Source organism: Mya arenaria, chromosome 13 (genome assembly GCF_026914265.1).
Source record: "Mya arenaria isolate MELC-2E11 chromosome 13, ASM2691426v1".
Lineage (NCBI taxonomy): Eukaryota > Metazoa > Mollusca > Bivalvia > Myida > Myidae > Mya > Mya arenaria.
Window position 1 is genome coordinate 64159778 of NC_069134.1, and position 21761 is coordinate 64181538.

The following is a 21761-nucleotide window of genomic DNA, read 5'->3' on the forward strand; positions in this document are numbered from 1 at the left end:
AAAATGTGACGTAATGACGTCAGCAACGCGCCGACGTGCACGTCACATAGGGAATGGAGAAACGTAATTTCAATACAAGAGCTAACCTAGTATCATTATTGGTTCCGAAGATATGTTCGAGATTAGCTCCCCCTTATTAGCTATATGGGAGCGAGTTTTGTTTACGAAATGGCGCGAAATTGCGCATTTTGACGCGCTGGAACCCAGTGACGAAATATCATCCCGCACAACACCCGAGGGGTGCATCTTGAAGGTTAAAGTCCCCTACATGGAACATTGGTCCCAGCCTGGTTTGTAGGGATGCTGAGATATCATCGAGATTGCCGACCCATTTTAGGGCATTTTGTGCTGCATTTTAGCGTATAGAATAACCTTATAGGCAAATTGAAATTGTGACGTAATGACGTCAGCGATGCGCCGACGTGCGCGTCACGTAGGGTATGGAGAGACGTAAATTTCAATACCAGAACCAACCTCGTATCATTATTGGTTCGAAGAATGTTCGAGATTAGCTCCCCTTATTAGCTATATGGGAGCGCGTTTTGTTTACGAAAGGCGCGAAATTGCGCATACTTTGACGCGCTGGAACCCAGTGACGAAATATCATCCCGCACACCCCGAGGGGTGCTCTTGAAGGGTTTAGCGTCCCCTACATGGAAAGATTTGTCCCAGCCTGGTCACGTGTAGGGATGCTGAGATATCATCGAGATTGCCGACCCCATTTTAGGGCATTTTTGTTTGCATTTTTAGCGTATAAAATAACCATTTAGGCGAATAAAAATGTGACGTAATGAGGTCATCGATGCGCCGACGTGCCGTGTCACATAGGGTATGGAGAGACGTAAATTTCAATACAAGACCAACCTCGTATCATTATATGGTTCCGAATATATGTTCGAGATTAGCTCCCCCTTATTAGCTATATGGGAGCGCGTTTTGTTTACGAAATGGCGCGAAATTGCGCATACTTGACGCGCTGGAACCCAGTGACGAATATCATCCCGCACATCCCGATGAGTGCATCTTGAAGGTTTAGCGTCCCCTACATGGAAACATTGGTCCCAGCCTGGTCACGTGTAGGGATGCTGAGATATCATCGAGATTGCCGACCCCCATTTTAGGGCATTTTCGTGCTGCATTTTAGCGTATAAACATAATCCTATAGGCGAATAAAAATGTGACGTAATGACGTCAGCGATGAGCCGACGTAAGCGTCACATAGGGTATGGAGAGACGTAAATTTCAATACAAGAACCAACCTCGTATCATTATTGTTCCGAAGATATGTTCGAGATTAGCTCCCCCTTATTAGCTATATGGAGCGCGTTTTTGTTTACGAAATGGCGCGAAATTTGCGCATACTTTGACGCGCTGGAACCCAGTGACGAAATATCATCCGCGCACACCCCGAGGGGTGCATCTTGAAGGGTTCCAGGTCATATTCAACTCTTGTGGATTTTTGGAAGATTTTGATTGCACTCCGCAATTCCCTTTTGATAGTATGTTCCTCAACCACTTGGTTTCAGTTACTACCTAAAAAATGATCTCAATCCCTAATTCCTAAGCATCAATGCTCATTTTGTGTTTCAGTATTTTATTGTAAACATACCAACAAACATTTTGGTTCATTGTAAGTTTATACTTTGTAGTAGTTTTTTTCTTTTTGCAACTGTAAGTGTTTTAATGTATCACTGTTCGATTAAATGGGTAACTGTTTGTTCCAGTATGTAACTGTGACCTTGCTGGTACGGAGCCCGATATATGTGACAAAGTGACAGGTGAATGTCTCTGTGGGCCCACATACAATGGGGACCAGTGTGAACAGTGTGCCCGCGGGTATTACGCTTACCCATCCTGCATGCCATGTGGGTGTCAGGAGCCAGGTTCCACAAGCAACATTTGTGAGGACAGGAATGGCCAATGTACTTGTCGCGGGAACTATGCCGGGCAGAATTGTGAGAGATGTGCACCGGGGTTTTACAGATACCCAGATTGTGTCCGTAAGTATAGGTTTTGTATTATATTTTTTTCAAACATGAAAAAAGTACAAAGGAAAACAGGCAAATGTTTCCTTTGTTGACCTCATTATGTTAGAGAATACTTTATTTCATTAAATTCAGATGAACTGCTCCATTCTCCCTTTATACTTTATATGTCCTTGTATATATGCTGGGTATGTGTCTATTGAAGAAGCTTTCACACTAAATAAGAATCATTTTCACCACTGTTTTACAGCCTGTAAGTGTGACCAGTATGGCTCAAGAGGGGCTTCATGTGACCAGGAGACAGGCCAGTGTGACTGTTTCTCCAACTTCCAGGGCCTCATGTGTGAACGCTGCAAGGAGGGCCTCTATAACTTCCCCAACTGTGAAGGTATATTGGTTGTCTTTGATGTCTTTTCTTCTTAAGTATGCATATTTGAATACATTTCATTTATATATCTTAAGTTTAAACATGGCTAAATAGGTAATTTTTTGGCGCTGCCTGCTAAACTCAACAAATGTACTTATTTATTTTATGAATACATGAGGCTATACCATGTTGAATGTATTTGTTTGCTATTCATGGTTTATAATACCGGTACATGTAGATGGCTTAAATTTCTTATCATATTATGTCAGAAAAGCATTTTTCAAGTGATGAAAGGTAAGTAAACTGCACAATGTATAAATGTAAAAGCTAAGAAAAAGGGAGATAATTCAAAACTGTTATGCATCATTTCATAATGGGCAATGAAGACTATTGACACAAGGAAGATTATTTAGGGCTGTTCTGCATTATTTTGTAATCCAAATATCAAAATAAACAAAGCAATTGAGATGATTTGAATAATTTTTAGAGTGTAACTGCAACCCTGATGGAGCCCGTCAGGTGCCCGGCTATCCCCTGGGCGGGTGTGGTGAGGTGAATATTGGGCGCCTGTGCGAGTGTAAGGAGCGGGTGGTGGGGCGTATCTGCGACATGTGTAAACAAAGATTCTGGAACCTCAACAGGAATAATCCACTTGGTTGTGAAGGTAAGGGATGATACAAAGGTGAAATGATGTTGCACTTCCATATACCTTAGACAATAAATTAACAAGTTGCAAATCAATAACTTTACTTATTTTTAATGCAAATGCAAATGTTTTTTTTGTGTCTGTCATTATTATTCAGAAAGTTTTCAAAACTTGCATTGATTGATATTTCCCCTAAAAACACTTGGTTTAAAAACAACCTTTAAAAAAGCCATATTAATTTGATTGATGCTTAAATTGGTAAGCATGTACCTTGATCACCTCAGCTATCTCTCTGAATAAAGTATATAATTTTATTGATCACAGAGTGTGGCTGTTCACCAGTGGGAACAATAGCGAGCATGAATCGGTGTGATATGGGTACTGGCCAGTGCGTGTGTAAGGTGTCCGTTACAGGCCGCGTATGTGACCGGTGTCGCGAAGGTTACTACAGCCTTGACAGAGAAAATCTCTTTGGTTGCCAGGGTAAGTGTTTACTTAAGAAGGTATCTACTATAACAATTTGACAGTACATGTTTTAGTGAATTTTTCATCAAGGACAGTACATGTACAAGGCCATTCTGATTGTTTCAAATGTTTTATTTAAGATGTTTTTGTAGATAAACTATGTGACATCGCAAAAAGGAGACTGTAGACAAGTACTCTTTTACTAAACCAAAAATGATATATAATTTTATGAACATTCCATCTAGTAAAAGCAATAAAGGTGAATGTGCATATATATATTGAGGTTTGTGGTATGGCTCAGTATTTGTATGAGGTGTTATGATAAGTATCACTTCTCCTTAAAGTCTCCTGTATTTTCCCTTATTTGACATGAGGGAGAAGTCACTTCTCCCAAACATTTCAACCAAGAAGAGCACTGAATAGCATTCATTTGACAGAATAACATTGTGGTTTGGAAAAAAGTGATGTTGGTCAGTAAACAAACATTTAAAGCATATTGATCAGTAACTGTACCATAGTGTAATTTTTAATTTCATATTTCTTTCCAGAGTGCAAGTGTGATATTGGCGGGTCAGCTTCAACAATTTGTAACAGGGTGACGGGCCAGTGTCCGTGTAAACCAAGAGTACAAGGCCAGAGATGTGACCAGTATGTAACAATTATCAGGGGTCATGATTATGAACAGCCTCAAGTCTTAATTTAGAGTTCAGAATGAAGTGGCAACACTGCAAATCTCCATTCATTGTACCTATCCTTCTAGTCAAGTACCAATGATGAACTTTTCTGAATTTAATAGGATTTGGAATTGTTCAGTTTTTTTAAAAAAAATTGTAAAATGAATGAAAAAAAGATGTTTCTTAGTGATTTACTAAAAGACTTTTCTGAGTATGAGTCTATACTCTGACTTGAGACAGTTCCTAATCACTGCCTCTTGGCCTTGTTAAAAAACAACAACTTAATTTCCACTTTTGCCTTGTTCATTCATAGGTTATATTTCGATGACTTGACCTACTCATCCATTCTAAATAAGCTTTTTTCGTATTTTTTGTAAATGTTATGTTAAAGGAGTATAAAAATCTTGCTTTCTTATTATATCCTCAAATTACATGCTATGTCATGTTTTATACTGTATTCAATTGGAATGAAAATTCGCTTACACAAATATAAATAAAACAATGGATCATAGTCTTCAGTGGATTTTCAGGATTTTTTTGTCTGCTACCGTATTTTCTCGACTATAAGACGGGGAAATTGGGTCCCGATTTTTACCCCCAAAGTAGGGGACCCGTCTTATAAGCGGGTCGATAAAATATTAAAAAAAGATTCATGTCAAAATCAGTAAAATTTTACATAGGATATTCGTCTATCCAGTATATCGTCTGCTGATACAAGTATGGGGCAATTAAGTAAACAACAACACGAAATCTCTTCACCGTGCGTGCTCTGACGTCACACAGTGTACCGTTATATCTGCATTTTTTCTTATGGCGCGTGTCAGTATAATTAGTTTGACAGATATATCAAATCAATAAATTGGAATCTTAATATGATGTAGGTACCTAACTGTCAATTTGATTAAGCAAACAAATGACAATGCGAATATGAATCCTTTATGTTCGTCGCCAATCAAGGGACAATATTGCCTAAAGCATTATTGCTAAACAAACACCTATTCATGCCTCGGCTTTTCGCAGTTATGTTATTGAAGCCATTAATTTTGCCGAAGAACTTCATTAGTGTCTTCAATAAAAAAAACTAAAACATACATATGTTGTTATTGATGAATTATTACAATTCCGATAAGTAACGACCTGTCCTGCAAACTTATGTACTCATTTTTAACCTACCTCCAAATAGAGAGCTCACAGTTAACCGCTATTTTCTTTGAGTAAAACAAAAACAGTTACCGCGAAAGTCGATAATTGTCCGTTGAGCTTGAACATTTTTACACATTAGGAAGAATTTTAGCATTTTAGATTTGCTTAAAATTGACCCCGTCTTATAAGCGAGTCGAAACCAAAAGCACCAGATTTCATGGGCAAAGTTAGGGGGCCGTCTTATAAGCGAATCGCCTTATAGTCGAGAAAATACGGTACACCAAAACATGGTCAAAATCTTCAACCCTGTGATCTTCCTTAAAGGTGCAACCCCTTTGAACCTAAGAAGTCATACTAGGCCCCCTGGACCACCAGTACAAAGTACAGGCATTTTTGCTATTAGCCATTGTCACACTTTTGGTATTAAACTAACTTCCGCCCCTTTCAGACCACTTCAGCAGCACTTTATCCCGTCTCTGGACCAGTTCAAATATGAGATAGAAGATGGATATGTGCCTGAGGGATATGGGGTTCGATACGGACACGATGAGAGAATCTTCCCAAACTTCTCGTGGAGAGGTTACGCAACCATGTCTCGACTACAGGTACATCTGGATGTAGAAAATGTTGTTAGATAAACCTAAACTGATCTTACCTAAAAATTGATGTTGCTCAGTAATTCTTCCTTTGTAAAAACTAGCGATGCAAATGAATTGCAAAAATGATATTCTAGTATTCAAAAATCCTTCCATTGTATATTCTATTACCAAAATGAATCTTGAAAATAATAACGTCAAACGACAAAGAAGGTTAAAAAGGCCCCAGCGAATAATTTTAGTTTACTAGAACTTCGATAAGTTTCATTTTGGTAATGGAATATTCAAATATTAAATCGAAAGAATTTCCCGAATACCTTTATAAGTAATGTAGCGAAAAATTTAAGAGATATGAGTTTGTTAGGTTAAAAGTGTTTTGAGAATTTTGGGCTTGAGCTTGAATGTTAATGATTTGAAATTACTCCTTTATAACACTCATGTGTTTTAAAGGGTTAGTATTACCAGTACAAATAATCTAAACATTTATCTTGCATTCACAGCCAGAGGTTTGGGTCGACATCAAGATCAACAAGCCAAGTCTTTACCGCCTCTTGTTCCATTATGTTAACCTCAATGAGCAATCTGTAAATGGCGAGATCATCCTTAACCCGAAATCTCCTCGAGAAACACAACAGACCTCTGACATCGCGTTCGCACCAAGTCAACAGCCAGCATTCACAGATGCTGGAAACTTGGGGGGCCTGAACAACTTTGTGCTCAACCCGGGAGAGTGGACAGTGCAGATTAAAACTGAAAATAGCATCTTCTTGGTGAGTGCTGTTACTCATTTTTAAGGGGAAAACAATAGAAATGTATTTTAACATTACCACTAAATAATTTGTGGTAAAGAAAAGGAATTGTCTTTAACTTTTCAAGTCAATGAAGGGATTAATTTATTATCAATATTCTATACTCATTTTGTCGATGTGTTTTCTTTTTGGAGACAAGGTGGGCATTTTCAAAACATGTTAACACCTTAATCTGCACCCTTATCTAATCACTTTCAATATTGCTTTTTATCTGAAGTAACATAATTTAAGGTTTAAGATGCTCACATTCATATATGAAATGATTTCAGGACTACATGATCCTGATTCCCCAGGCGTACTACGAGGCCACCATTCTTCAGAACACCGTGTTCCGACCTTGCCTCACCCCAAATGATGAGGGACCGTAAGTTTGTGCAGGCCTTGAATGCACTTTGAATTTGATGGTAAAATGGAGAGTATTGGTGTTCTGTATCTACTTTATTACAACGGACATAATCAGTTTTACATGTCAACTAATCTTAAAAATCACATCTTCAAGTACTAGAAAATATTCTTTTTTTCTTTACTTGAAGCTCCATAAAAGTTTCGAGCCACCCTTTGAATAAAAGATCTAACCCCAAAACAGATCAACTAGGTATTTGAAACCCTGCTTACCTGGCTTTTGATGCTGGCAACTTGGCCATTATGTGTTATTTATTCCTAAAAGGTGCTAACACAGTTAAACATGCTTATTGGTGTCGACACTATGTTTACTTCTACTTTTTGTTCTAAAGTTCAGGATTAATCCTCAAATCAGGATTGAAAGCTTTTAAATTCAGACTATTGCACAATTGTAAAAAGATCAAGTTTTGCATAAAAAACATAAGGAAGTTCCTTGAAATGAATATAAATGACTTTGGAAACAAGCGTAAAAGCGTGTGGACCTGCTTTGGGCATGAATCCGTCATACTGAAACAGACCCCCAGCTATTTTTCAGGATTTACAACAACAATTAGCTGTTCGAAACCCTGTTTATGTGTGATTTCGAACATGATTGCAGGTGCTATCACTATGCATACCCAGATGTTCTTGACTTCCCACGGGTACTTGGGGAAGACGGCTACATCTGGTCTGGGGAGGACAAACTTCCTGTCCGTCTGTTTGCCGAGGTAGAGATCCTCAATGAACTTGATGTGGACACCATGGCCATTCTTGACCCTAGCCAGGTGGGTGCCCCATAGTGGATCAAGATACTTGCAATATCTGTAAATGCCTCTATGTTAAACATCATTAGAGGGGTATTTATCTTCTGAAAAAAAAACATTTTAAAAATTTGAAATTCAGCCAAAATATCAGATTTAAGAAGGTGACAATGATAAAACGAGTCAAGAAAAATAGTTCAATCTATGAAAAGTTCTTGTCAGATAATAATTAAGGACCCACAAATGTTTATGATAATAATTAAGGACCCACAAATGTTTATGATAATAATTAAGGACCCACAAATGTTTATGATAATAATTAAGGACCCACAAATGTTTATGATAATAATTAAGGACCCACAAATGTTTATGATAATAATTAAGGACCCACAAATGTATTTCTTTGTAAAATCTGCTTTGCACTGGCTGTCTTAGAAAGATTATTGTATTGTTCCTGCTGGATAGGTTTGTTTGAAATGAAACATTCAAACAAGAATGGTTCACAGACGATATCTTCTCATTACAGGACTCGTTCAACTTGGACCTGAACATTCCCAAGAAGGATCGCTACGTCCTTGTGCTCAACTATTACTCTCAGGGCAATGGGACACAGTCTGTTGGGTTCAACATCAGCACAACTGGAGACCAAGCAGCTGCCATACTGTACAAGTGCCAATACAGGTAAAGCTTGTTCTTATTTTAATCTGCCAAGGTGTTAAACTATCAGGACATGTATATGTTTATATTTTCTAGACACCCTTCAACTTTAAACGGCCTTTAAAGAAGCTCAGGTTTACTTGTAGCCTTTAAGCAAGTTTTAGACTTTAAGCTTTTTAACAAGTTGAAGAGTTTAAACCTTTAAACAAGTTGAGTTTTTGTCTTAGCCTTTTAAGAAGTTGAAGATTTTATACCTTAAAACAAGTTCAGGTTTTGTCCTAGCCTTTTAAGAAATTGAAGATTTTATACCTTAAAACAAGTTCAGGTTTTGTCCTAGCCTTTTAAGAAATTGAAGATTTTATACCTTAAAACAAGTTCAGGTTTTGTCCTTGCCTTTTAAGAAGTTAAAGATTTTAGACCTTTAAACACATGTTCAGGTTTTGTCCTTGCCTTTTAAGAAGTTGAAGATTTTATACCTTAAAACAAGTTCAGGTTTTGTCCTAGCCTTTTAAGAAGTTGAAGATTTTATACCTTAAAACAAGTTCAGGTTTTGTCCTTGCCTTTTAAGAATTTGGAGATTTTATACCTTAAAACAAGTTCAGGTTTTGTCCTTGCCTTTTAAGAAGTTGAAGATTTTAGACCTTTAAACACATGTTCAGGTTTTGTCCTTGCCTTTTAAGAAGTTGAAGATTTTATACCTTAAAACAAGTTCAGGTTTTGTCCTAGCCTTTTAAGAAGTTGAAGATTTTAGACCTTAAAACAAGTTCAGGTTTTGTCCTAGCCTTTTAAGAAGTTGAAGATTTTAGACCTTAAAACAAGTTCAGGTTTTGTCCTAGCCTTTTAAGAAATTGAAGATTTTATACCTTAAAACAAGTTCAGGTTTTGTCCTAGCCTTTTAAGAAATTGAAGATTTTATACCTTAAAACAAGTTCAGGTTTTGTCCTTGCCTTTTAAGAAGTTAAAGATTTTAGACCTTTAAACACATGTTCAGGTTTTGTCCTTGCCTTTTAAGAAGTTGAAGATTTTATACCTTAAAACAAGTTCAGGTTTTGTCCTAGCCTTTTAAGAAGTTGAAGATTTTAGACCTTAAAACAAGTTCAGGTTTTGTCCTAGCCTTTTAAGAAATTGGAGATTTTATACCTTAAAACAAGTTCAGGTTTTGTCCTAGCCTTTTAAGAAATTGGAGATTTTATACCTTAAAACATGTTCAGGTTTTGTCCTTGCCTTTTAAGAAATTGAAGATTTTATACCTTAAAACAAGTTCAGGTTTTGTCCTAGCCTATAGGACTGTTGTCATGCAACTTTAAGCCCAGTGTGTTGAATAAACAAAATTTATATATAAATCTTTTCGATGCTCTTTTCCAGCTCATTGTGTCGTCAAGTGTTGCTTGGCTATGACGAGATGGAAGCCATTTTTGATTTTGAAGAGGGGGTTATACATATTGGCGTGCTTGGGGATGAGAATGTATATGCAGCCATTGTAAGTTTGATATGAAGCTGTATAATGATATGTATGGTATTTATTGAAATGTACATAACATAATTTTTTAAATTGAATTAATTAATTGCAAAGATCTGATTATAAATTTTAGATTATAATTTGCATAAATAATACTAACATTTAATATGCATGTGTTTTATTGTCATAGAAATATAACAGTCATCATGCATGCACATCTAACTTGACTTATTTTGTGTTTCCAGGAGTCAATAGTGGCCATTCCATACTCGGTCTGGTCCATGGGCTACATCCGCCCGAGCATCGTCTGTATACGCATCAACGGAGAGTAAGAAAATTGTCTTGCCCTTAAAAATCTAAGATTTAATTATGGTATTCACAAAAGTTGCACATGCTACCATATTGTTGTTTAATTAAGATTTAGATAAGTTTAGAGCTAATAACAGCAATACATACATTAATTTATAGTATTGTTATTAACAAGCTCAGGCCCATGTTATTCAGCTTTGAGCTCTGCGTAATTTAAGCAAAGCTAGAATATACTGGTAATGGGTTTTACAGTTAAATAAAGTCTTAATAAGACCTGACCCAATGTTTCTGGCCTAATATTTATAAAAGCATTTGATAAACAAATGACATATTTTCTTCCAGGTGTGTGCAGTCTCGTTATGCCACACCGGTCGGCTCTGTGAGAATCGACTTTGAGGAGTTGCCCAATGATCATCTTATCACCGATGTGTATCCGCCAGGTGTGTCCGACACAGATATTGGACTCATCCAGTTGAATAGAACTCAGGTAATTAGTCATTATAAGATTTATCATATATTGTGCTGATATGACTGACACTGAAATTGACAACATATCCAGTTAAATAGCTATCTGGTAATGTTTTGTAAATCTATTACTATTATATTTTTGCTTTTAACTAATGTAATAAAAAATTTTTTTATGAGAATTGTAAAGCTATATATTACTATAATAATTTGCCATACAAGTATTATGGCAGACATATTGAAATCTGATTTCCTTCTTCATAAAAATTCACAACAGTTTCTCCTCCATGAAATCTCACAATAGATTCTCCTTCATGAGATTTTGTAATAGTTCCTCCTTCCTTGAAAGTCACAATAGTTTCTCCTTCATGAGAATTCGTAATAGTTCCTCCTTCCTTGAAAGTCACAATAGTTTCTCCTTCATGAGAATTCATAATAGTTCCTCCTTCCTTGAAAGTCGCAATAGTTTTTCCTTCATGAGAATTCATAATAGTTCCTCCTTCCTTGAAAGTCACAATAGTTTCTCCTTCATAACAATTTTTAATGGTTTCTCCTTCTTAGAAGTTCACAATTGTTTCTCCTTCATGAAGTTCACAATAGTTTCTCCTTCATGAAGAGTCACGATTATTTCTCCTTCATGAAGTTCACAATAGTTTCTCCTTCATGAACAGTCACGATTATTTCTCCTTCATGAAGTTCACAATAGTTTCTCCTTCATGAACAGTCACGATTATTTCTCCTTCATGAAGTTCACAATAGTTTCTCTTTCATGAACAGTCACGATTATTTCTCCTTCATGAAGTTCACAATAGTTTCTCCTTCATGAACAGTCACAATTATTTCTCCTTCATGAAGTTCATAATAGTTTCTCCTTCATGAACAGTCACGATTATTTCTCCTTCATGAAGTTCACAATAGTTTCTCCTTCATGAACAGTCACGATTATTTCTCCTTCATGAAGTTCATAATAGTTTCTCCTTCATGAACAGTCATGATTATTTCTCCTTCATGAAGTTCACAATAGTTTCTCCTTCATGAACAGTCACAATTATTTCTCCTTCATGAATAAAGCTAGACTGTGTTTATAGTGTATACTATTATTCATGCAAGTTATCTGGCACTCACAGTATTATTTGAATGGCAACAATTTTTCATTGTTTTCAGAACCTGATTGTCCTGTTGGGCCAGGCAAGGAACCCCGGACCAAACAAGTTCATTGTTCACTACTACCTGCCTTACTCAGACGGACAGGAAATACAAATCACCATGTTTGCCAATGGTCAGGAATACAAAGGTAGGAACAGATTGTGATTTATAAAATGATGAGGACTTTGTAGAAAGGTCATAACACAGGATTTTAGCCCTTAGTCTTTTTTCCGAGCTAAAAAAGTTTTTGACATATAATTATTGTTAAGTTTATTCTGAGAAAATTTGTTTCTTTCCAAATCAAGGTTTTCAACTTTGGGCCCTAAATCCTTTAATGATTACACAAAAGAATAAACAATAAAATTTTTTATGTGAAATGAACTATTTTGTAAATTGTTTGAGGCAGACATTTTTTGCTTATTTGTAAAATAAAACAAGACAAGAACAGTGGAATTTCTCAGGAACTTTGATGTTAGGAAAAAGTACTTCCTTGTGAATTATGATCAGAATTTGACTACAAACCATTTGAAAAGATACCAAGTATTTATACTGCTTAACATTAACTCTATCTACAATCAGGAACTTTCACGCCACGATTCTGCCCAAGTGAACAAGGATGTCGAGATGTGATCTTCTTTGATGAGACTGCCTACACTGGTGTGCTGAACCTGCAAGATACTAACGTCAAGATTGTCTTCAACAACACCAGCGGTCAGCAAATATGGCTGGTTAGTTGACTTAGTTTTTACATGAAATGCATCACTTTGACAACCATGAATATGCTTGATACATTTAGCAAATTATTCAGATGAATGGTGGGTTCTTTGTTAGAGAAAACTTTGGTTGTTATCATTAATGGATTGTTTTATTCTGAGGTAGTCAGGCATATTGAACACTGGTTTGGAGCACCTAAAAAATTTCAAAAACTAAAATTGTGCTTATTAAAAATACTGTTCTTAGTAGCTCACAATAGGAATTTTTGTTAGAATAAACAATCCTACACTGGAGAACTGAACTGAAATGAATATGCATACACTGGAGGACTACTTGTTGAAATAGATATTCCTACACTCCAGGACCAATTGTTTGATAATAAATATTTATATACTGCAGGACTACTTGTTGATCATCCCATCAGAGAAATACAGCCCGACCGACATCTTGATTTTGCCTGTGGATAACTCAAGGAATTTCATTGACACATGTCTGGATGAAGGCTACAAAATCAGGTACACCCTTTGACTGTCGTATCATTTGTTTATTTTTCTCCAAATTCATATGGTCATACCTATTAAAGAAAATGTACATGAACAAATATTATGTGCATGTATCCACTTTTAATGCTATTGGTTTCTTAACTTCTTATACTAATCTTACCTAAAGAAATAGTTAATTTAGCTATCCATTTGACATGGATTTATTACAAGGCGTGGTATTATTTAATGTTCATGTTCTTCTGTCCTTAGGACCCCTATAAGTGACTTCTGCGAGAAGAGCCTGTTTTCCTTGACAACTGAGTTTAACAACGGGGCCCTCGAGTGTGAATGTGATATTGATGGCTCCCTGAGTTTCCAATGTGACGCTAATGGTGGGCAGTGCCCGTGTAGACCAAATGTGATTGGTAGAACCTGCTTCACTTGCCGGGTGGGATACTACGGATTCCCCAGATGTCAGCGTAAGTATTATGTTAAGCTCATCTCAAAAACAATTTGGGGTATTCACACGACACTTTGTACATAGGTTATCAGATTAGCGCAGTGGTTTGCCCACTCACTTCTCACCAAGGTGGCCGAGTTTGATTCCCTGCCTGGGCACATGTGTGTGTGGTAAGTGGTCACCAAGCCGGACACTTTTGGGCGACTTAAAATAAGTTATGACAACATTCTTCACAATCGTTGTAAAATATATAATGTTTAAACTAATACATATGTAGCAAGGCCCAGATATCTGGCTTACCATACATGTGTAGCAAGACCCAGATATCTGGCTTACCATACATGTGTAGCAAGGCCCAGATATCTGGCTTACCATACATGTGTAGCAAGACCCAGATATCTGGCTTACCATGCAGAAGTAGCAAGGCTCTGAAATCTGGCTTACCATACAGGAGTAGCAAGGCTCAGAAATCTGGCTTACCATACAGGAGTAGCAAGGCTCAGAAATCTGGCTTACCATACAGGAGTAGCAAGGCTCAGAAATCTGGCTTACCATACAGGAGTGGCAAGGCCCAGAAATCTGGCTTACCATACAGGAGTAGCAAGGCCCAGAAACTGGCTTACCATACAGGAGTAGCAAGGCTCAGAAATCTGGCTTACCATGCAGGAGTAGCAAGGCTCAGATATCTGGCTTACCATACAGGAGTAGCAAGGCTCAGATATCTGGCTTACCATACAGGAATAGCAAGGCTCAGAAATCTGGCTTACCATACAGGAGTAGCAAGGCTCAGATATCTGGCTTACCATACATGTGTAGCAAGGCTCAGATATCTGGCTTACCATATAGGAGTAGCAAGGCTCAGAAATCTGGCTTACCATACATGTGTAGCAAGGCTCAGATATCTGGCTTACCATACAGGAGTAGCAAGGCTCAGAAATCTGGCTTACCATGCAGGAGTAGCAAGGCTCAGATATCTGGCTTACCATACTTGTGTAGCAAGGCCCAGAAACTGGCTTACCATACAGGAGTAGCAAGGCTCAGATATCTGGCTTACAATACATGTGTAGCAAGGCTCAGATATCTGGCTTACAATGACATGTGTAGCAAGGCTCAGAAATCTGGCTTACCATACAGGAGTAGCAAGGCCCAGATATCTGGCTTACCATACATGTGTAGCAAGGCTAAGAAATCTGGCTTACCATACAGGAGTAGCAATGCTCAGAAATCTGGCTTACCATACAGGAGTAGCAAGGCTCAGAAATCTGGCTTACCATACAGGAGTAGCAAGGCTCAGAAATCTGGCTTACCATACAGGAGTATCAAGGTTCAGAAATCTGGCTTACCATACAGGAGTAGCAAGGCTCAGATATCTGGTCCCGATTTCTCGAAACTTCTTAAGTCCCTTATAACAGGATTAAGCTAAGCTCACTATTTTTGGTGTTCAATAAATTGCATAATATTAACTTCTTTAAGAGTTTTTATACTGTAGATAGGAGTTGTCATTATGATGATCACAATAAATCATTTTTCATTTATCAAAAATCAATTTAAGTATGTATTTTGGCTTATTGAAATAAGCTGCTTAAGCCTGTTAAGCTTAAGAACTTTCGAGAAATTGGGGCCCTGGCTTACCATACATGTGTAGCAAGGCTCAGATATCTGGCTTACCATACAGGAGTAGCAAGGCTCAGAAATCTGGCTTACCATACAGGAGTAGCAAGGCTCAGAAATCTGGCTTACCATACAGGAGTAGCAAGGCTCAGATATCTGGCTTACCATACAGGAGTAGCAAGGCTCAGATATCTGGCTTACCATACATGTGTAGCAAGGCTCAGATATCTGGCTTACCATACAGGAGTAGCAAGGCTCAGAAATCTGGCTTACCATACAGGAGTAGCAAGGCTCAGATATCTGGCTTACCATACATGTGTAGCAAGGCTCAGATATCTGGCTTACCATACAGGAGTAGCAAGGCTCAGAAATCTGGCTTACCATACAGGAGTAGCAAGGCTCAGAAATCTGGCTTACCATACAGGAGTAGCAAGGCTAAGAAATCTGGCTTACCATACAGGAGTAGCAAGGCTCAGATATCCGGCTTACCATACAGGAGTAGCAAGGCTCAGATATCTGGCTTACCATACATGTGTAGCAAGGCTCAGATATCTGGCTTACCATACAGGAGTAGCAAGGCTCAGAAATCTGGCTTACCATACAGGAGTAGCAAGGCTCAGATATCTGGCTTACCATACAGGAGTAGCAAGGCTCAGAAATCTGGCTTACCATACAGGAGTAGCAAGGCTCAGAAATCTGGCTTACCATACAGGAGTAGCAAGGCCCAGATATCTGGCTTACCATACATGTGTAGCTAGGCCCTGAAATCTGGCTTACCATACATGTGTAGCAAGGCTCAGATATCTGGCTTACCATACAGGAGTAGCGAGGCCCAGATATCTGGCTTATCATACATGTGTAGCGAGGCTCAGAAATCTGGCTTACCATACAGGAGTAGCGAGGCCCAGATATCTGGCTTACCATACATGTGTATCAAGGCTCAGAAATCTGGCTTACCATACAGGAGTAGCAAGGCTCAGAAATCTGGCTTACCATACAGGAGTAGCGAGGCTCAGAAATCTGGCTTACAATGCTGGCCCCAATTTCTCGAAATTTCTTAAGTCCCTTATAACAGGATTAAGCTAAACTCACTATTTTTGTTGTTCTATAATATGCGTTATATTTACTTCTTTTTAGAAATTATATCAGAAAATCTTTATGCTAATTAGAAGAAACCATTTTTCATTTATCAAAATTCATTATTTGTATGTATTTTGGCTAATTGTAATAAGCGACTTAAGCCTGTTAAGCTTAAGAAGTTTCGAGAAATTGGGGCCCCAATTTCTCGAAACTTCTTAAGCTTAACAGGCTTAAGTCGCTTATTTCAATTAGCCAAAATACATACTGAAAATGGATTTTAATAAATGAAAAATGGTTTATTCTGATAATCATACAGATTATTCCTACATAATTTCTAAAATTTCTTGAAGAAGTAAATATAACACATTTTATAGAACAACAAAATAGTGAGTTTAGCTTAATCCTGTTATAAGGGACTTAAGAAGTTTCGAGAAATTGGGGCCAGGTGATTGCTGTGAGACTTTTAACCATTTTAAAGTCTAACTGTTCTTTTTGTTGTTATTTCAGCTTGTAACTGCCCATTTGGCCTGTGTGAACAGTTAACGGGTCAGTGTATCTGTCCGCCACGTGTCACAGGAGAGAAATGTGATGTCTGTGAACCTGAGACCTATGGATATGACACCCTCATTGGATGTCAGGTACAATAGACTAGCTTCAACTAATTTGTAATAAAATAATAAAAAACTGGAGTATATGTTTTCTTGAAGTATTATGCGAGTCAATATATCCAAGGTTTTGAATGTGCGTCTTCTTGAGTAAATTCAATCGTGCAAAAACAAAAGTCAAGTCAATGATGTATAGTTTGTAATCGCTTAAATGAAAAGCTTGTCATTAATGAAGTCTTTAAGAGAACTTAAAATCATGCTATGTAATTTCATATTAATATTTCTTGCTGTGGAAATAAAACTAGATATACTTTTCTCGCAAGTGGATGTTGACTCTTACTATTGCATAAAATGTGTGTTTTCGGTCCGTTATTGTGGTGTGTTAAAACGCAAAAAAACAGGCGTTATCGGTAGAAAACTTGCATTATTCAGTAAATTCACGTGCCATTAATGACCGGCTTTTTGTTTTACATAAGCGCTTTTATGCATAGCAATGGCAGCTGAGCGACCTGGTATCTGACCGAAAGTCGGTCAACGTTGCCAACTTCTGTACAAAAACAAATTCAGCATATATAGCTGTATACAAAAATAAACAAACTAAATAAACCGCAATTAACTTACGTATTTTCTTCTGAGTTGTCTTTACCTGGCAAGCTGATGTGTGTTTACTAGATAGTACTTTCTGTAGTTGTTTTGACTATTTGTTTGCTTTTCAACTCCTCTGAACTTTAGTTATTTCTGTTGATTTCATTCAGAAAAAAGACTTATATGGACATGCATCAACTACATCGTATGCAATAAACAAAGAAATTTCAAATATTTTTTTCTCTGATGCTGAAGATGCTCTACATTTTATCAAGAACATGTTAACAAAATTTTCAGGCTTAAATTAGTTGTCAAAACAGTAAAGGTTAAGGTAGGACTATATTGGTAATTAATTGATTACCCAATCGGTATTGTGTGTAAAAAATCCCAGTAATCCAGTCAATTATAAAAACAAAAACACTTTCCAAACGGATGAGCACTGCAAAAAATGGCGTCGAAACAAAAATGCAACTGCTGAGTTATGTTGCGGCCCTAATCAAGCTTAAGGTAAAACTTTTTCAATGACATCACTCATGACGTCACACAAGCACCTGTTATGGAGGTTATTTTGAACTAACTGTTTTTGCATTTTTTTTTACATTTAACAGCTTTTTTTAAACACAAACATTTCTCATGGAGTGTATTGTATGCAATAATAGCGATAATACACCTTTTTTCGGTTGTTACCATCTGCAAAGGCTCTCAAAATAGTTTACGACCCTCGTGCTCTGCACTCGGCTGTAAACCATTTTGCGGGCCTTTGCAGATGGTAACGACCTCATAAAGGTGTATTAACCATATAGTATATTTAAATGGATATTTGAAGTTGAACAGAGGATTGGACTCGTATAAAAAGTATGCTTAAATGGATTTATGAATATTACAGGAATGTCAATGTAACAGCAATGGTGTTATGGATGGAGATATGAACTGTGAACAGGACAGTGGACAGTGCAGGTAATTTACCTAAGCTAGATGAGTTAAGATATAACAATACTTGTCAATGTAACAGCCAGAGTGTTATGGACAGAGATATGAACTGTGGATGGTGCAGGCCCCAATTTCTCAAACATTCTTAAGTCCGTTATAATAGAATTAAGCTAATCTCACTATTTTTGTTGTTCTATAAAATGTGTTATATTTACTTCTTCAAGAATTTTTAGAAATTATGTAGGAATAATCTGTATGATTATCAGAATAAACCATTTTTCATTTATCAAAATCCGTTCTCAGTATGTATTTTGGCTAATTGAAATAAGCGACTTTAGCATATTAAGCTTAGGAAGAAATTGGGGCCAGGTAATTAAGCTAAGCTAGCTAAGGAAATAAGATATAACAGTGATGTTACAGTGAGGCCCTGATTTCTCAAAACTTATTAAGCTTAAAACAGACTTAAGTAGCTTATTTTTTTAGCAAAATTTCTTACTTAAACATGATTTTGATAAATAAAACTAAGTTGTCGTGATATTCTGACAGATATCTTTAATAAACAGTCAAAATACGTCCAAAAAAGTAAATATTTCACAAATTATAGAAGAAAAAAATTAGTGAGCCTAGCTTAATCATGTTATAACTGACATAAGAAGTTTCGAGAAATCAGACCCAGAGTATTATGGATGGAGAAAAGAACTGTGAACAAGACAGTGGACAATATAGGTAAGTAAGCTAATTTAGCATTAAGTGATGCTCAATTTTTGACTGAAAAACCCAACAGCCAGGCATTAGCATTTGCTCTGAATCGCTCCTGTTACAGCATTAAACTGGCCATAACAGAGAAATCCCCATTAAATTGTAATTTTATACTGCCACAGTGTTGTATGAAAAAGACATGTATTTGAGACAAAAAGCATCAATATAATAAAGCCTCTCTTCTCCGTATTTCAGATGCAGGCCCGGTATTGGAGGTCGCAAGTGTGACTACTGTATTGCGGGATTCTACAGTTTCCCTTACTGTCAGGAGTGTGACTGTGACTATGACGGTACTATGGACGAAATATGTGACCCCGCTAATGGGGCTTGCATTTGTAAGGTAAGATTTTGAATTTTGTGGAAAAATAGGCTTGTTGTTTGAAAGATTGCTCAGTGGATACTAGTTATTATCATTAGTGGGTGGAAATAAATTGAGTATTATTGGCATATGTACATGTTATTAAATGTATATGAAAATTTATAGACATTTTAGTTTGTAGTAATATATCAGGTAGGTAATTTGTGTAAACAGAATGTGTACGGGATAGAAACTGACATGATGTTAGTTCCGATAAATCATGAAAACATCAGCATTTTGCATGTTTATCTATAATGACCTTTGATGGAAATGGCAGACATTTCGCAGACCATTGAAAGTAGTCCCATACAATTCATATGTTATCAAAATACTTGTGAACAATGTAAATAAATAAGGTTTGTCATGATATGATTATTGACTTCAACTTGACCATACCAAGGAAAACATAACATTCTGTCTTGCCACCAAATATTGTCAGTCACGAAAAATTGAATTTTTAAAAAGCGGTTGTTTTAAGTAATAAGATCAATTACAGTTTTATTCCACATAATTGATTTTCAAAATGTTATGAATATTTTCATTATGTTTTATCTATGCAGGACAATGTAATTGGACCCCGTTGTGATACTTGCGGCCTGAATACCTACAACTTGGAGCCGACCAATCCACTCGGCTGTTCTTCATGTTTCTGCTTTGGTAACACTGCCAACTGCCGAGAGTCTGACCTCTACTGGGAGCCTGTGAGTGCATTTTGTTTTAATGTACTGAATTATTATGTGGGAAATTTAGCAATGTTGCGATTTTTGACTATTTGGACAAGAACATGCATGTACCAATGGAAGAATTGTTTTTGTGAACTTACATGATCATCACCTTAATGCAAAAACTTAATATCTGCTTCTATTTATATGTGCACATGTTGAGTCATTGTTTTAAGGTGAGGAATTGAAATAAGTTTAAAAAGCAGGTTTAAAGCTGCACTCTCACAGATATACCATTTTTACAACTTATTATTTTTTTTTGTCTTGGAAAGAGCTCATTTTTGCGTAAATATCTGCAAACCAATGATTAAAGATTGCTGACAAAAGATCAGGACGCAGATTTTCATATTTTATATTATTCATATGTTTGAAAATTAATGTTTTATAGCTTAAAACGTTACTAACGGTTTAAGAAACATGCATAAAACATCAATTTTTGAACTTAAATAAAAAATCTGTGATCTAATTTTTGTCAGCAGTCTTATATCATGGTTTCCAAAGATTTTCACAAAAATTGGCTCGTTCCAAGACAAAAAATAAAAAAGTTGTCAAAACTTTTAACCTGTGAGAGTGCAACAGGAATTATGTCTCCCCCTCTCTGGGGGAGACATATTGTTTTTGCCCTGTCCGTCAGTCCGGTAGTCCGTCAGTCCGTCAGTCCGTACGTCACACTTCGTTTCCGATCGATAACTGGAAAACCGCATGACCTAGGATCACCAAACTTGGTAGGGAGGTTGGTCGTGAGGTGTAGAGGATCCCTATTGTTTTTGGGGTCACTAGGTCAAAGGTCAAGGTCGCGGCGACCCCCAATATAAAAAACATTTCCGCTCAATATCTTGAGAACGGTTTGACCTAGGTTCACCAAACTTGGTAGGGAGGTTGGTCGTGAGGTGTAGAAGATCCCTATTGTTTTTGGGGTCACTAGGTCAAAGGTCAAGGTCGCGGCGACCCCCAATGTAAAAAACATTTCCGCTCAATATCTTGAGAACGGTTTGACCTAGGTTCACCAAACTTATTAGGGAGGTTGGTCGTGAGGTGTAGAGGATCCCTATTGTTTTTGGGGTCACTAGGTCAAAGGTCAAGGTCGCGGCGACCCCCAATATAAAAAACATTTCTGCTCAAAATCTTGAGAACGGTTTGACCTAGGTTCACCAAACTTGGTAGGGAGGTTGGTCGTGAGGTGTAGAGGATCCCTATTGTTTTTGGGGTCACTAGGTCAAAGGTCAAGGTCGCGGCGACCCCCAATATAAAAAACATTTCTGCTCAAAATCTTGAGAACGGTTTGACCTAGGTTCACCAAACTTGGTAGGGAGGTTGGTCATGAGGTGTAGAAGATCCCTATTGTTTTTGGGGTCACTAGGTCAAAGGTCAAGGTCGCGGCGACCCCCAATGTAAAAAACATTTCCGCTCAATATCTTGAGAATGGTTTGACCTAGGTTCACCAAACTTGGTAGGGAGGTTGATCATGAGGTTTAGAAAACTCCTATATTTTGGGGGGTCACAAGGTCAAAGGTCAACGTCGCTGTGACCTCTAATGTAAAAAAATATTTCCTTGCAATATCAGGAGAATGCTTTGATCTAGGTACACCAAA

General features: G+C 37.2%; 1 protein-coding gene across 1 annotated transcript in view; it reads left to right on the forward strand.

Annotated features, from left to right (window-relative positions):
- The first annotated feature begins 1185 nt into the window (after window positions 1-1185).
- LOC128215458 (laminin subunit alpha-like) overlaps window positions 1186-21761 on the forward strand; it is a 61840-nt gene continuing 41264 nt past the window's right edge. The window contains exons 1-22 of the mRNA XM_052922142.1: window positions 1186-1207; window positions 1725-2000; window positions 2236-2373; window positions 2840-3016; window positions 3323-3481; window positions 4012-4111; window positions 5729-5885; window positions 6377-6646; window positions 6955-7049; window positions 7686-7851; window positions 8354-8508; window positions 9850-9964; window positions 10189-10271; window positions 10595-10739; window positions 11882-12011; window positions 12443-12591; window positions 12977-13092; window positions 13330-13538; window positions 16718-16848; window positions 18287-18357; window positions 19285-19429; window positions 20008-20148. Of these exons, the coding sequence (XP_052778102.1) occupies window positions 1186-1207; window positions 1725-2000; window positions 2236-2373; window positions 2840-3016; window positions 3323-3481; window positions 4012-4111; window positions 5729-5885; window positions 6377-6646; window positions 6955-7049; window positions 7686-7851; window positions 8354-8508; window positions 9850-9964; window positions 10189-10271; window positions 10595-10739; window positions 11882-12011; window positions 12443-12591; window positions 12977-13092; window positions 13330-13538; window positions 16718-16848; window positions 18287-18357; window positions 19285-19429; window positions 20008-20148 (3150 nt within the window). The remainder of the gene's footprint in view (window positions 1208-1724; window positions 2001-2235; window positions 2374-2839; window positions 3017-3322; window positions 3482-4011; window positions 4112-5728; window positions 5886-6376; window positions 6647-6954; window positions 7050-7685; window positions 7852-8353; window positions 8509-9849; window positions 9965-10188; window positions 10272-10594; window positions 10740-11881; window positions 12012-12442; window positions 12592-12976; window positions 13093-13329; window positions 13539-16717; window positions 16849-18286; window positions 18358-19284; window positions 19430-20007; window positions 20149-21761) is intronic.